Source organism: Filicampus tigris, chromosome 21, assembly GCF_054856515.1.
Source record: "Filicampus tigris isolate MCC_2025a chromosome 21, RoL_Ftig_1.0, whole genome shotgun sequence".
Classification (NCBI taxonomy): Eukaryota; Metazoa; Chordata; class Actinopteri; order Syngnathiformes; family Syngnathidae; genus Filicampus; species Filicampus tigris.
In genome coordinates this window covers 2,630,786-2,645,000 of record NC_141237.1, presented here as the reverse complement: position 1 = coordinate 2,645,000, position 14,215 = coordinate 2,630,786, and the positions used below count along the sequence as shown (strand labels likewise).

Here is a 14,215-nt window from a genome sequence, read left to right as displayed (position 1 = left end):
ATGGAGCTGCCCATGTTCACCGGCATGCCCTACCCGACGGGCAAGGAGTACCACTACCCCAAGGTTGACTCATTTTACTAGCCGCAAATTGTTTTTTCGGTGACCCTCTAAGTGTGCAAAGGAATCACTTGACTGAGCACAGTTCAGTTGTATTTCACCTTTTAGTTACGTAATTCTTCATGCAATATTTGGTTCAAACGGATTTGGTTGTGTGCAGGCGGGCGAGGCGAACCCGGTGATTACCTTGTACGTGGTCAACCTGAATGGGCCTCTTCACACAATCGAGATGAGGAAACCCGACGACCCCAGATTGAGGTGAGGAGCTAAAATCGGCTCATTGCCAAGCCCCCAATCTGTATAACGCTGCCGCATTGTTTTCATAATATTCATATAATATCACTGTCGACTGTGTTGACGGCGTGCGTTTCAGTGAGTTCTACGTGACCATGGTGAAATGGGCCACCACCACCAAACTGGCCGTCAACTGGCTCAACCGAGCCCAGAACATTTCCATACTGACGCTGTGTCAGGCCACAACGGGGGTCTGCACCAAGGTCATTGCATGTCTGAAATGTTGACTAAGGTGAATGTTCGTTGGTCGTATGATTTTTTTTTGTTTTTTTTAAATGTCCGCTGTTCTCTACAGAAACATGAGGATGAAAGTGAAGGATGGCTTTACAGGCAGGTGAGAACGTTGATGGGTGAGAGAGTGACTTTTTGAGCGTAAACAAACATGAATTTACTTAACCTGCTCGTCTTTTAGAATGAGAAGCCTCTGTTTTCCAAAGATGGTCTCAAGCTGTTTTTCACAAGGGCCATCCCGCAAGGCGGCCGTGGAAAGTTCTTCCACATCTCCATGTCCATCTCGCAGGTATGACTCACTGCTACTTGCTTGTCCATTCTAATGGGCACAAATTGGGTCCAAACGTCTACCGGATCCGACTATTTCCTGGTTTTCTTGCTTCTGATTTAAAGTCTTTTGGTGTTGTTGTTGTTGTGCAGCAAAACACCAGTACAGACACCCTGCAGTCCATCACGTCTGGAGACTGGGACGTCACAGAGGTCCTGGCCTATAATGAAGAAAGCCAGCTCATGTGAGTCCAAACGAGGCATTTGGTTCGAAAATATTAGCCTCATTTTCCCCAAACTGGATAAATATGTCTATCATAAAAGGTCAGACAAAAAAGTGTCAAGGACCCTTGCAGGAAATTAAACAGGAAGGCAGCCATTTTGGTTTGAAGAATTCTATGGCTTTTACTTGGACAAACTCCTTTTAAGGAAATTGCTGAAATGAGTCCAAAATAATCATTTTGAGAATGGCTTTCTCTTCTGTAAATGATGTTGTCTATAATTTGACTCAATAACGATCTTGTTTCACCATTCTAGCTACTTCCTAAGTACAGAAGACGGCCCAAAGCGACGTCATCTCTACAGGTGTGACTTTGAAGAAACGACAACTTCACTTTGTTAAAACGAGAGTTAAGTGTTTTGTTGCTTTTCTCCTCAGCGCCGACACGTTCGGCTCATTCAACCGCCGCTGCCTATCGTGCGGCCTGTCTGACACTTGCGGCTACATCGGCGGCTCCTTTTGCAACAACATGAGCTACTTCCTGCTCCACTGCCAAGGTGACACCATTGTTCACCATATGTATTTGTACATATGTATACATTTTCAGTATATGCATATATATGTATGTGTGTGCGTATGTATTCGTATATACGCATATGTATACATATGTATGTATGCCTAAACATATATACATATATATATATATATATATATATATATATATATATATATATATATGTATATATGTATATATGTATATATATATATATATATATATATATATGTATATATATATATATGTATATATATATGTATATATATATATATATATATATATATATATATATATATATATGTGTGTGTATTCGTATATATGCATACATAAACGTGTGTGTGTGTGTATGTATATATTTATGTATAGAAATATAAAAAATATACTTTTTTTTTTTTTTTTTCTGTAACCGTATCAGATTTACAGTTATGTGCCAATGCTGCAGATTTGTGATAGGGTGAACATTAAATCACATTGTGGCTCCCATTCGTCACACGGCCTCCCGCTCATTCCTCGAGTAAAGTACTTTCCCTCGGCCCGCTGGGGGAACAAAGGTCCACGCCGACTCGCTCCAGGCGGGACGCTTGTAAAAATGATTTGATAAAGTCATGACATCATCATGGTCACAGCGTGGAGGACGAAGCGGGAGTGGGAGTGTGGCTGGCGAGCGAGCGAGCAAGCGGCGATACAAGAAGTGTGCCCTGTGCTCCCAATTTGCTAAGAGCATCACTCCGTTGATTTGTTTTGCTTATTCCAAGCCGGACATATTGCGTTCCCACTTTCCTAAATGGAATGAAGTTGTTTTTGGCATCTTATTGTTGCAATTTGTTGGAAAATGACTTACAAGATATTTTGTGTAAATCTTTGTTGTGCTGCTTGATTTAGGGCCGGATGTGCCATTCGTGTCCATATACAAGACGCAGACTGACGAAGAAAACACCGACGTTGATGGAGAGATGGGGGACCGAGAGAGTAAGTATGGCTCAAACGTTTAACAGAAGGTCTGCTTCACATTTGTCTGCAGTGTATTTGTTTGCCGAGTAATATTTTCTGTGTAAGAACCCGGTTTGCAAAAATCTGAATAGCACAATAACAAGATTAACAACGACCTTCCGCGAGTGGATGCTTGTCCACTTGTGAGGTAATCTGATTACTCCTCTCTACGGACGTGTTGTCATGAAATTACAAACGTGCGTGGGTGACATCAGCACATTGTAATCACATTTTTCCAAGTGTGTGCCATGTGCGTCGCTCTCTGGCTGCTCTAATACACGTCCGATGTGTTTACATCACATTGACACCTGAATTATTTTAATATCAGGCCGCACGTCCTTTTGCTTCTAAAGCAGATGTCGGCGCCTCACGCCAGACAAAAGTATTGGGACGCAGGTCTTCACACAATCGCAATGCACTTTGGCTTTCAAAAGACTTGCAAGTAAATTTCCATGGGAGGTTGAGTAGAAAGGTTTGCTTATAGATGACACAAGATGGCAGCACAGCAATGTTTTTGTTGAAAAGGAAGCTCCTCAACGCTATTCAACAAAGTTTGTTGGCACCAAGATGTTGCCAAAGCACGACCTTTGTTGAAATGGAAGCTCCTCAACTCTCTTTAATAGTTCCTTGGCACCAAGGTAGTGGCAAAAGCACTGCTTTTGTCCAAATGAAGCTCCTTAACTCTCTCTATGTTAAAGTGAGTTCCTGGGCACCAAGATGCCACAAGATAGTGGCAAATCAATACTTTCACAAATTTCAATCAGGTTTCCAACCTCATCACAGCACAGAACCAGCTCTTATGTAAGTAGTAAATGATAGGTTGAACAGGTTGGAAACTTGGGTGGGATTAAATGGATAAGTCCGAAAATGGTTCAGGTTTTACCTGGAGGAAAGTAGTTATTTTGTGACCATTGGAAATTTTCAATCTGATCGAATGGCCATGGCATGTGGGGTCCCTCAAGGGTCAATCCTTGGACCCCTTTTGTTCAGTCAGTATACAGTTTTTTAAGTTTGGGTCAGATGCGCAGATGACACCACATATTTATCAATGTCCCCAAATGACAGAAGTTCAATTGCATCCTTTTCGATGCTTTGCGAGATGCCCTGACGACTTGTCGTGTTTTGTGGTGCTTAGGTATGGTGGAGGTGCGCAAACTGGAGAGCAACGAGGTGCTGAGGCTGACGCTGGACAGCATGCAGATGCCCGTCGTGGAGTATCAGGACATCAGCTTCGATGACTACAGTATGTCAAGCCGCCTTTCCATCCCAACAGTCTTGAAAATGGCGCATGCAGCTCTTGGGTTGGATCTGATGTCTTTGTGTGTGCTCATACCAATCTTGCCTTTCAGTTTTATCAATGCAGATCCTCAAACCTGCCGGCTTTCTGGAGACTGCGCACTATCCTCTCATGCTTCTCATGTATGTGCTGCGCACACAAACTGTTTGAAAGTCATATTTAATACCCCAACACAGGCATTGAAACCCTAATTTAAAAGCTTAATTTGAAACCTTAAACTTTGTTTCAAACCTTACTTTGAAACCCTGCTTTGAAACCCTAACCTTTTCTCAAACCTCACATTTGAGACTCTAACCCTCTTTGAGGTCCTAACCCACTTTGAAACCTTAACCCTGTCTTAAATACTACTTTAAAACCCTAACTCATGCTAAGACTGCCATGAACCCTACTTTGAAATCCCAACCTGTCTGAAAATATTACTTTATAACTCCAACTCAGGCTTAAAACTCCGATGTGAAACCCAGACTCAGGTTTAAAGCCCTAATTTCAAAACCTAACCTTGGTTTGAAATACAACTGGGGAAACCCTAACCCAGGTTTAAAACATTATGTGAAACCCTAACCATGTCTCTCATTTGAACCTCAATTGAACCCTAACCCAGGGTTGCATCACTGCATTAAAACCCTACCTCAGTTTCAAAACTCTAACTTGAAATCTTAACTCTGCCATGGACACTACTTTGAAACAGTAGTCCATGTTTGAAACTCAAATTTAGGCTTTAAACACTGCTTTCAAAGCCTAACGCAGGTTTAAAACATTACTTTGAAATCCTAGCTCGGGTTTGCAGATTTAATTTGAAACCCTGACCCTGTCTTGCATATCTAATTTGAAACCCTTCTGCTCATTGAGAAACCATAGCCCTGATGTGAAATGCAACATTGAACTCCAGTTTGAAACAGAAAAAAAACAAACAGACACACACACACACACACACATAAATATTATTTCACTTTTTGAATGAGTGAACTCAGTGTGTGGATGCCGATATTAAAAATAAGCAGCACTGAAGTGTTGATTGCACTGCTCCTGGGTGCAGCGACAGCACCCCCGGTGGCCAAAGTGTGTCGGAGCGCTTCCGCCTGGACTGGGCCACGGTGCTGGTGAGCAGCTTCGGCGTGGTGGCTGCCCGCTGCGACGGGCGTGGGGGCGGCTTCCAGGGCACCAACCTCCTGCAGCGCATCCAGAAGCGGCCCGGCGTCCTGGAGGAGCTCGACCAGCGCGAGGCCATCAAGTAGGTGCAGCCAGCGAACTTGACACGCCGTCGACAAAATCGGCTTACGATGTTTGGTGTGTTTGTCGCAGCATCTTTCTGAAGGAGCCGTACATCGACAAGACCCGAGTGGGAGTCTTTGGAAAGGTAATGAAACGTCGGTGCAATTTAAAAGGAGGAGTCAAGTCCAAAAATGTCTTCAGCGAGAATCTATTCTATTCTATTCTCTTTTACTTGACTTCTCCGTTAATTAAGAACTTCATTTAATGATTCTCAACAACTGTGCTGAGGAATAGGTTACATACCTAAAGTACAGAATATACATAGGCATATATAGCAGTATATGTACTATCATTCTAATCCACAGTTCGAACATAAACACTGCGCCTAAATATAGCAACAACAACAAAAGAATTTGTTTAAATAATGTCTAAAGTAAAAGGTATCACATGAACAAGTTAAATAAAAAATATATCTGGGAAAAACAAATGAAGATGAAATGCAAATGTAATGTTCTTAAAAGTTAAACACAACTAAAGTGTGCTTCGCAAATGTACTGGACTGGATTTAGAAATCAACCACTGGTATTATGCACAATTGGAACAGTTTAGTCTGTGATTCTTTAGCCAACCACTAGAGAGATCGCATGCACAACCACTGTGCAGGATTGAGAAGTGCTGTGAATAACAAAATGCCAATGAAATGCTTGAATGTTCATATTTTCTATACCTTTGACTTCTGTTTCAAGTACTGTATAGTACAATTGTATAAACAATCACTATACACACAGCAAAAATTGACATTTTGAGTTCAGCCAACTTTTTATTATTTTTTTTAATTTTTTAATTTTTATTTATTAATTTTTTTACATTACACTTGTTGCCAGTCAGACAGAAGAATTTGTCATGGCAGATTTTATAATGTAAATGTCATGTTATGGTTGGGAAAGACAGACAGTCTTCAGCATCATGTTCATATTGCATCTGTGGTGTTTTAGGAGTACGGCGGTTACGTCACCAGCTTGCTGCTGAGCGCCGACCACTCTCCTGCTAGATGTGGCGCCGTTCTCTCGCCGATAACCGACTTTGAGTTATACGGTGAGGCTCCTTTTTTGATTCCCATTCCGCGGCCTTCATGCGTGTGAATTAATTGGCCCTGCGACTGACTGGTGATCAGTCCAGTATGTACTTCCCTTTTCGAACTCGCAAATTTTTAAACCCAAACACTACTTGGAAATCCTGATTAAAACCCTAACCCAAGTTTGATAACCTATTTCCAAACAAAACCTTAGTTTGAAACCCTACTTCTAAATGCCTTAATATCAATAATTATATAAATATATATATATATATATATATATACATGTGTTTTTTCAAAGAAAAATTCCTTACTGTAAATGATATTTTTTTTCACAAAAAAACATCTTACTAAACATGGTTGTTTTTTTCAACAAAAAACGCCTTACTATACATGGTCGGGTTTTTTTTGCATAAAAACACCTTACTATACATGGTCGTTTTTTCGCCAAAAAATGCCTTACTATACATGGTCGTTTTTTTCACCAAAAAACGCCTTACTATACATGGTTGTTTTTTTCAACAAAAAACGCCTTACTATACATGGTCGTTTTTTTTGTTGCAAAAAACGCCTTACTATACATGGTCGTTTTTTTTCTCACAAAAATATGCCTTACTATACATGGTCGTTTTTTTTCTCACAAAAATACGCCTGACTATACATGGTCGTTTTTTTTCTCACAAAAATACGCCTGACTATACATGGTCGCTTTTTTTGTTGCAAAAAACGCCTTACTATACATGGTCATTTTTTTCGTTAAAAAAACGCCTTACTATACATGGTCGTTTTTTTTCTCACAAAAATACGCCTTACCATACATGGTCGTGTTTTTTTGTTGCAAAAAACGCCTTACTATACATGGTCGTTGTTTTTGTTGCAAAAAACGCCTTACTATACATGGTCATTTTTTTCTCACAAAAATATGCCTTACTATACATGGTCGTTTTTTTTGTTGCAAAAAACGCCTTACTATACATGGTCGTTTTTTTCGTTAAAAAAATGCCTTACTATACATGGTGTTTTTTTTCAACAAAAAACGCCTAACTATACATGGTCGGTTTTTTTTTTGCAAAAAAACACCTTACTATACATGGTTGTTATTTTTTCGCAAAAAAACGCCTTACTATACATGGTCGTTTTTTTTCTCACAAAAATACGCCTTACTATACATGGTCGTTTTTTTTGTTGCAAAAAACGCCTTACTATACATGGTCGTTTTTTTCGTTAAAAAAACGCCTTACTATACATGGTCGTTTTTTTCGCCGAAAAACACCTTACTATACATGGTCGTTTTTTTTTTGTTTTTTTTTTAAAAACACCTTACTATACAAGGTCGTTTTTTCGCCCGAAAATGCCTTACTATACATGGTTGTTATTTTTTCGCAAAAAAACGCCTTACTATACATGGTTGTTTTTTTCAACAAAAAACGCCTTACTATACATGGTCATTTTTTTCGTTAAAAAAACGCCTTACTATACATGGTCGTTTTTTTCGCAAAAAAACGCCTTACTATACATGGTTGTTTTTTTCAACAAAAAACGCCTTACTATACATGGTCGTTTTTTTTGTTGCAAAAAACGCCTTACTATACATGGTCGTTTTTTTTCTCAGAAAAATACGCCTTACTATACATGGTCGTTTTTTGTTGTTGCAAAAAACGCCTTGCTATACATGGTCGTTTTTTTCGCCAAAAAACACCTTACTATACATGGTCGTTTTTTTTTTTTTGCAAAAAAACACCTTACTATATGAGGTCGTTTTTTCGCCCAAAAATGCCTTACTATACATGGTTGTTATTTTTTCGCAAAAAAACGCCTTACTATACATGGTCGTTTTTTTCGCAAAAAAACGCCTTACTATACATGGCTGTTTTTTTCAACAAAAAACGCCTTACTATACATGGTCGTTTTTTTTGTTGCAAAAAACGCCTTACTATACATGGTCGTTTTTTTTCTCACAAAAATATGCCTTACAATACATGGTCGTTTTTTTTCTCACAAAAATACGCCTTACTATACATGGTCGCTTTTTTTGTTACAAAAAACCCCTTACTATACATGGTCATTTTTTTCGTTAAAAAAACGCCTTATTATACATGGTCGTTTTTTTCGGCAAAAAACACTTTTCTATACATGGTAATTTTTTTCGCAAAAAAACGCCTTACTATACATGGTTGTTTTTTTCAACAAAAAACGCCTTACTACATGGTCGTTTTTTTTTGTTGCAATAAACGCCTTACTATACATGGTCGTTTTTTTTCTCACAAAAATATGCCTTACTATACATGGTCGTTTTTTTTGTTGCAAAAAACGCCTTACTATATACATGGTCGTTTTTTTCGTTAAAAAAACGCCTTACTATACATGGTGTTTTTTTTCAACAAAAAACGCCTTTCTATACATGGTTGTTTTTTTCAACAAAAAACGCCTTACTATACATGGTCGTTTTTTTTGTTGCAAAAAACGCCTTTCTATACATGGTCGTTTTTTTTCTCACAAAAATATGCCTTACTATACATAGTCGTTTTTTTTGTTGCAAAAAACGCCTTACTATACATGGCTGTTTTTTTCAACAAAAAACGCCTTACTATACATGGTCGTTTTTTCGCAAAAAAACGCCTTACTATACATGGCTGTTTTTTTCAACAAAAAACGCCTTACTATACATGGTCGTTTTTTTTGTTGCAAAAAACGCCTTACCATACAAGGTCGTTTTTTCGCCCAAAAATGCCTTACTTTTCATGGTTGTTATTTTTTCGCAAAAAAACGCCTTACTATACATGGTTGTTTTTTTCAACAAAAAACGCCTTACTATACATGGTCGCTTTTTTTGTTGCAAAAAACGCCTTACTATACATGGTCATTTTTTTCGTTAAAAAAACGCCTTACTATACATGGTCGTTTTTTTCGCAAAAAAACGCCTTACTATACATGGTTGTTTTTTTCAAAAAAAAACGCCTTACTATACATGGTCGTTTTTTTCGTTAAAAAAACGCCTTACTATACATGGTTGTTTTTTTCAACAAAAAACGCCTTACTATACATAGTCGTTTTTTTTGTTGCAAAAAACGCCTTACTATACGTGGTCGTTTTTTTTCTCACAAAAATACGCCTTACTATACATGGTCGTTTTTTGTTGTTGCAAAAAACGCCTTACTATACATGGTCGTTTTTTTCGCCAAAAAACACCTTACTATACATGGTCGTTTTTTTTTTTTCGCAAAAAAACGCCTTACTATACATGGTCGTTTTTTTCAACAAAAAACTTCTTACTATACATGGTCGCTTTTTTTGTTGCAAAAAACGCCTTACTATACATGGTCATTTTTTTCGTTAAAAAAACGCCTTACTATACATGGTCGTTTTTTTCGCAAAAAAACGCCTTACTATACATGGTTGTTTTTTTTCAACAAAAACGCCTTACTATACATGGTCGTTTTTTTTGTTGCAAAAAACGCCTTACTATACATGGTCGTTTTTTTTCTCACAAAAATATGCCTTACTATACATAGTCGTTTTTTTTGTTGCAAAAAACGCCTTACTATACATGGCTGTTTTTTTCAACAAAAAACGCCTTATATACATGGTCGTTTTTTTCGCAAAAAACGCCTTACTATACATGGCTGTTTTTTTCAACAAAAAACGCCTTACTATACATGGTCGTTTTTTTTGTTGCAAAAAATGCCTTACCATACAAGGTCGTTTTTTCGCCCAAAAATGCCTTACTATACATGGTTGTTATTTTTTCACAAAAAAACGCCTTACTATACATGGTCGTTTTTTTCGCAAAAAAACGCCTTACTATACATGGTTGTTTTTTTCAACAAAAAACGCCTTACTATACATGGTCGCTTTTTTTGTTGCAAAAAACGCCTTACTATACATGGTCATTTTTTTCGTTAAAAAAACGCCTTACTATACATGGTCGTTTTTTTCGCAAAAAAACGCCTTACTATACATGGTGTTTTTTTTCAACAAAAAACGCCTTACTATACATGGTCGTTTTTTTTGTTGCAAAAAACGCCTTACTATACATGGTCGTTTTTTTTCTCACAAAAATATGCCTTACTATACATAGTCGTTTTTTTTGTTGCAAAAAACGCCTTACTATACATGGCTGGTTTTTTTTCAACAAAAAACGCCTTACTATACATGGTCGTTTTTTTCGCAAAAAAACGCCTTACTATACATGGCTGTTTTTTTCAACAAAAAACGCCTTACTATACATGGTCGTTTTTTTTGTTGCAAAAAACGCCTTACCATACAAGGTCGTTTTTTCGCCCAAAAATGCCTTACTATACATGGTTTTTATTTTTTCGCAAAAAAACGCCTTACTATACATGGTCGTTTTTTTCGCAAAAAAACGCCTTACTATACATGGTTGTTTTTTTCAACAAAAAACGCCTTACTATACATGGTCGTTTTTTTTGTTGCAAAAAACGCCTTACTATACATGGTCGTTTTTTTTCTCACAAAAATATGACTTACTATACATAGTCGTTTTTTTTGTTGCAAAAAACGCCTTACTATACATGGTCGTTTTTTTCGCCAAAAAACACCTTACTATACATGGTCGTTTTTTTTTTTTTTTGCAAAAAAACACCTTACTATACAAGGTCGTTTTTTCGCCCAAAAATGCCTTACTATACATGGTTGTTATTTTTTCACAAAAAAACGCCTTACTATACATGGTCGTTTTTTTTGTTGCAAAAAACGCCTTACTATACATGGTCGTTTTTTTTCTCACAAAAATATGCCTTACTATACATGGTCGTTTTTTTTGTTGCAAAAAACGCCTTACTATACATGGTCGTTTTTTTAGTTAAAAAAACGCCTTACTATACATGTTGTTTTTTTCAACAAAAAACGCCTTACTATACATGTTTTTTTCTTTTGTTGCAAAAAACGCCTTACAATACATGGTCGTTTTTTTTTTTTTGCAAAAAAACACCTTACTATACAAGGTCATTTTTTCGCCCAAAAATGCCTTACTATACATGGTTGTTATTTTTTCGCAAAAAAACGCCTTACTATACATGGTCGTTTTTTTCGCAAAAAAACGTCTTACTATACATGGTTGTTTTTTTCAACAAAAAACGCCTTACTATACATGGTTTTTTCTTTTGTTGCAAAAAACGCCTTACAATACATGGTCGTTTTTTTTCTCACAAAAATATGCCTTACTATACATGGTCGTTTTTTTTGTTGCAAAAAACGCCTTACTATACATGGTCGTTTTTTTCATTAAAAAACGCCTTACTATACATGGTGTTTTTTTTCAACAAAAAACGCCTTACTATACACGGTCGTTTTTTTTTTTTTTTGCAAAAAAACACCTTACCATACAAGGTCGTTTTTTCGCCCAAAAATGCCTTACTATACATGGTTGTTATTTTTTCGCAAAAAAACGCCTTACTATACATGGTCGTTTTTTTTCTCACAAATATACGCCTTACTATACATGGTCGTTTTTTTTGTTGCAAAAAATGCCTTACTATACATGGTCGTTTTTTTTCTCACAAAAATATGCCTTACTATACATGGTCGTTTTTTTTGTTGCAAAAAACGCCTTACTATACATGGTCGTTTTTTTTCTCACAAAAATACGCCTTACTATACATGGTCGCTTTTTTTGTTGCAAAAAACGCCTTACTATACATGGTCGTTTTTTTCATTAAAAAAACGCCTTACTATACATGGTCGTTTTTTTTCTCACAAAAATACGCCTTACTATACATGGTCGTGTTTTTTGTTGCAAAAAACGCCTTACTATACATGGTCGTTTTTTTAGTTAAAAAAACGCCTTACTATACATGGTGTTTTTTCGCAAAAGACCGCTTTACTTTACATGGTCGATTTTTTCGAAAAATAACCACCTTACTTTACATGGTCATTTTTTTCGCAAAAAACGCCTTACTATACATGGTCGTTGTTTTCGCAAAAAAATGCCTTTACCTGGTCGTATTTCTCGCAAAAGTACGCCTTACTATACATGGTTTTTTTTTTCGTTAAAAAAACGCCTTACTATACATGGTCGTTTTTTTTCTCACAAAAAAACGCCTTACTATACATGGTCGTTTTTTTTCTCACAAAAATACGCCTTACTATACATGGTCGCTTTTTTTGTTGCAAAAAACGCCTTACTATACATGGTCGTTTTTTTCGTTAAAAAAACGCCTTACTATACATGGTCGTTTTTTTTCTCACAAAAATACGCCTTACTATACATGGTCGTGTTTTTTGTTGCAAAAAACGCCTTACTATACATGGTCGTTTTTTTAGTTAAAAAAACGCCTTACTATACATGGTGTTTTTTCGCAAAAGACCGCTTTACTTTACATGGTCGATTTTTTCGAAAAATAACCACCTTACTTTACATGGTCATTTTTTTCGCAAAAAACGCCTTACTATACATGGTCGTTGTTTTCGCAAAAAAATGCCTTTACCTGGTCGTATTTCTCGCAAAAGTACGCCTTACTATACATGGTTTTTTTTTTCGTTAAAAAAACGCCTTACTATACATGGTCGTTTTTTTTCTCACAAAAAAACGCCTTACTATACATGGTCGTTTTTTTTCTCACAAAAATACGCCTTACTATACATGGTCGCTTTTTTTGTTGCAAAAAACGCCTTACTATACATGGTCGTTTTTTTCGTTAAAAAAACGCCTTACTATACATGGTCGTTTTTTTTCTCACAAAAATACGCCTTACTATACATGGTCGTGTTTTTTGTTGCAAAAAACGCCTTACTATACATGGTCGTTTTTTTAGTTAAAAAAACGCCTTACTATACATGGTGTTTTTTCGCAAAAGACCGCTTTACTTTACATGGTCGATTTTTTCGAAAAATAACCACCTTACTTTACATGGTCATTTTTTTCGCAAAAAACGCCTTACTATACATGGTCGTTGTTTTCGCAAAAAAATGCCTTTACCTCGTCGTATTTCTCGCAAAAGTACGCCTTACTATACATGGTTTTTTTTTCACCAAAAAACGGCTTTGAAGACCATGATGCCTTTATTGTTTTGCAAAAAACGCCTTACTATACATGTTCGTTTTTTTTGTTGCAAAAAACGCCTTACTATACATGGTCGTTATTTTCGTTAAAAAAACGCCTTACTATACATGGTCGTTTTTTTCGAAAAAAAAACCGCCTTACTATACATGGCCGTTTTTTTCGCAAAAAACACCTTACTATACATGGTCGTTTTTTTCGAAAAAAAAAAACGCCTTTAAATGGTCGTATTTCTCACAAAAATAAGTAAGTTACTATATATGGCTTTTTTTTTTTCGCAAAAAAACACCTTACTATACATGGTCGTTTTTTTTGCAAAAAAACGCCTTTTTCGCAAAAAAACGCCTTTACCTGGTCGTATTTCTCGCAAAAGTACGCCTTACTATACATGTTTTTTTTTTTCGCCAAAAAACGGCTTTGAAGACCATGATGCCTTTATTGTTTTGCAAAAAACGCCTTACTATACATGGTCGTTGTTTTTGTTGCAAAAAACGCCTTCTATACATGGTCGTTGTTTTCGCAAAAAAACGCCTTTTTCCTGGTCGTATTTCTCGCAAAAGTACGCCTTACTATACATGGTCGTTTTTTTTCTCACAAAAATACGCCTTCCTATACATGGTCGTTTTTTCACAAAAAACGCCTTACTATACATGGTCGTTTTCTTTTGTTGCAAAAAACGCCTCACTATACATGGTCGTTTTTTCCGCAAAAAAAAAAAAACGCCTTACTACACATGGTCGTTTTCGTTTTCAACACTTAACACTACTTGTAAACCCTGACCTTAGTTTGAGACCCTACTTCTAAACGCTTAACCTAATTTGAGACCCTACTTCTAAACCCTATGTCTCGTTTGTGACCCTACTTTTAATTCCTAACCCTAGTTTGAAACACTATTTCTAAACCCTAACCTAATCCTAATTTGAAGCCGTTTGAAACCCTAATCCTAGTTCAAAACACCTAAACCTTCGAAACCTACGTGTGGCTTGAAGCCCTTCACC

At 36.8% G+C, this 14,215-nt stretch overlaps 1 protein-coding gene across 5 annotated transcripts in view; it reads left to right on the top strand.

Moving 5' to 3' along the window:
• Window positions 1-14,215, top strand: part of dpp6a (dipeptidyl-peptidase 6a) — a 126,483-nt gene that overhangs the window by 108,672 nt on the left and 3,596 nt on the right. For all 5 annotated transcript variants that reach the window (XM_086020579.1, XM_086020578.1, XM_086020575.1 and 2 more), the window contains 14 exons: window positions 1-63; window positions 218-315; window positions 431-554; window positions 647-685; window positions 764-871; window positions 1,003-1,094; window positions 1,387-1,434; window positions 1,508-1,626; window positions 2,508-2,594; window positions 3,751-3,858; window positions 3,965-4,034; window positions 4,949-5,143; window positions 5,215-5,269; window positions 6,120-6,219. The exon at window positions 1-63 is cut by the window's left edge and continues 92 nt beyond it. In XM_086020579.1, coding sequence (XP_085876705.1) covers window positions 1-63; window positions 218-315; window positions 431-554; window positions 647-685; window positions 764-871; window positions 1,003-1,094; window positions 1,387-1,434; window positions 1,508-1,626; window positions 2,508-2,594; window positions 3,751-3,858; window positions 3,965-4,034; window positions 4,949-5,143; window positions 5,215-5,269; window positions 6,120-6,219 — 1,306 coding nt within the window. The remainder of the gene's footprint in view (window positions 64-217; window positions 316-430; window positions 555-646; window positions 686-763; window positions 872-1,002; window positions 1,095-1,386; window positions 1,435-1,507; window positions 1,627-2,507; window positions 2,595-3,750; window positions 3,859-3,964; window positions 4,035-4,948; window positions 5,144-5,214; window positions 5,270-6,119; window positions 6,220-14,215) is intronic.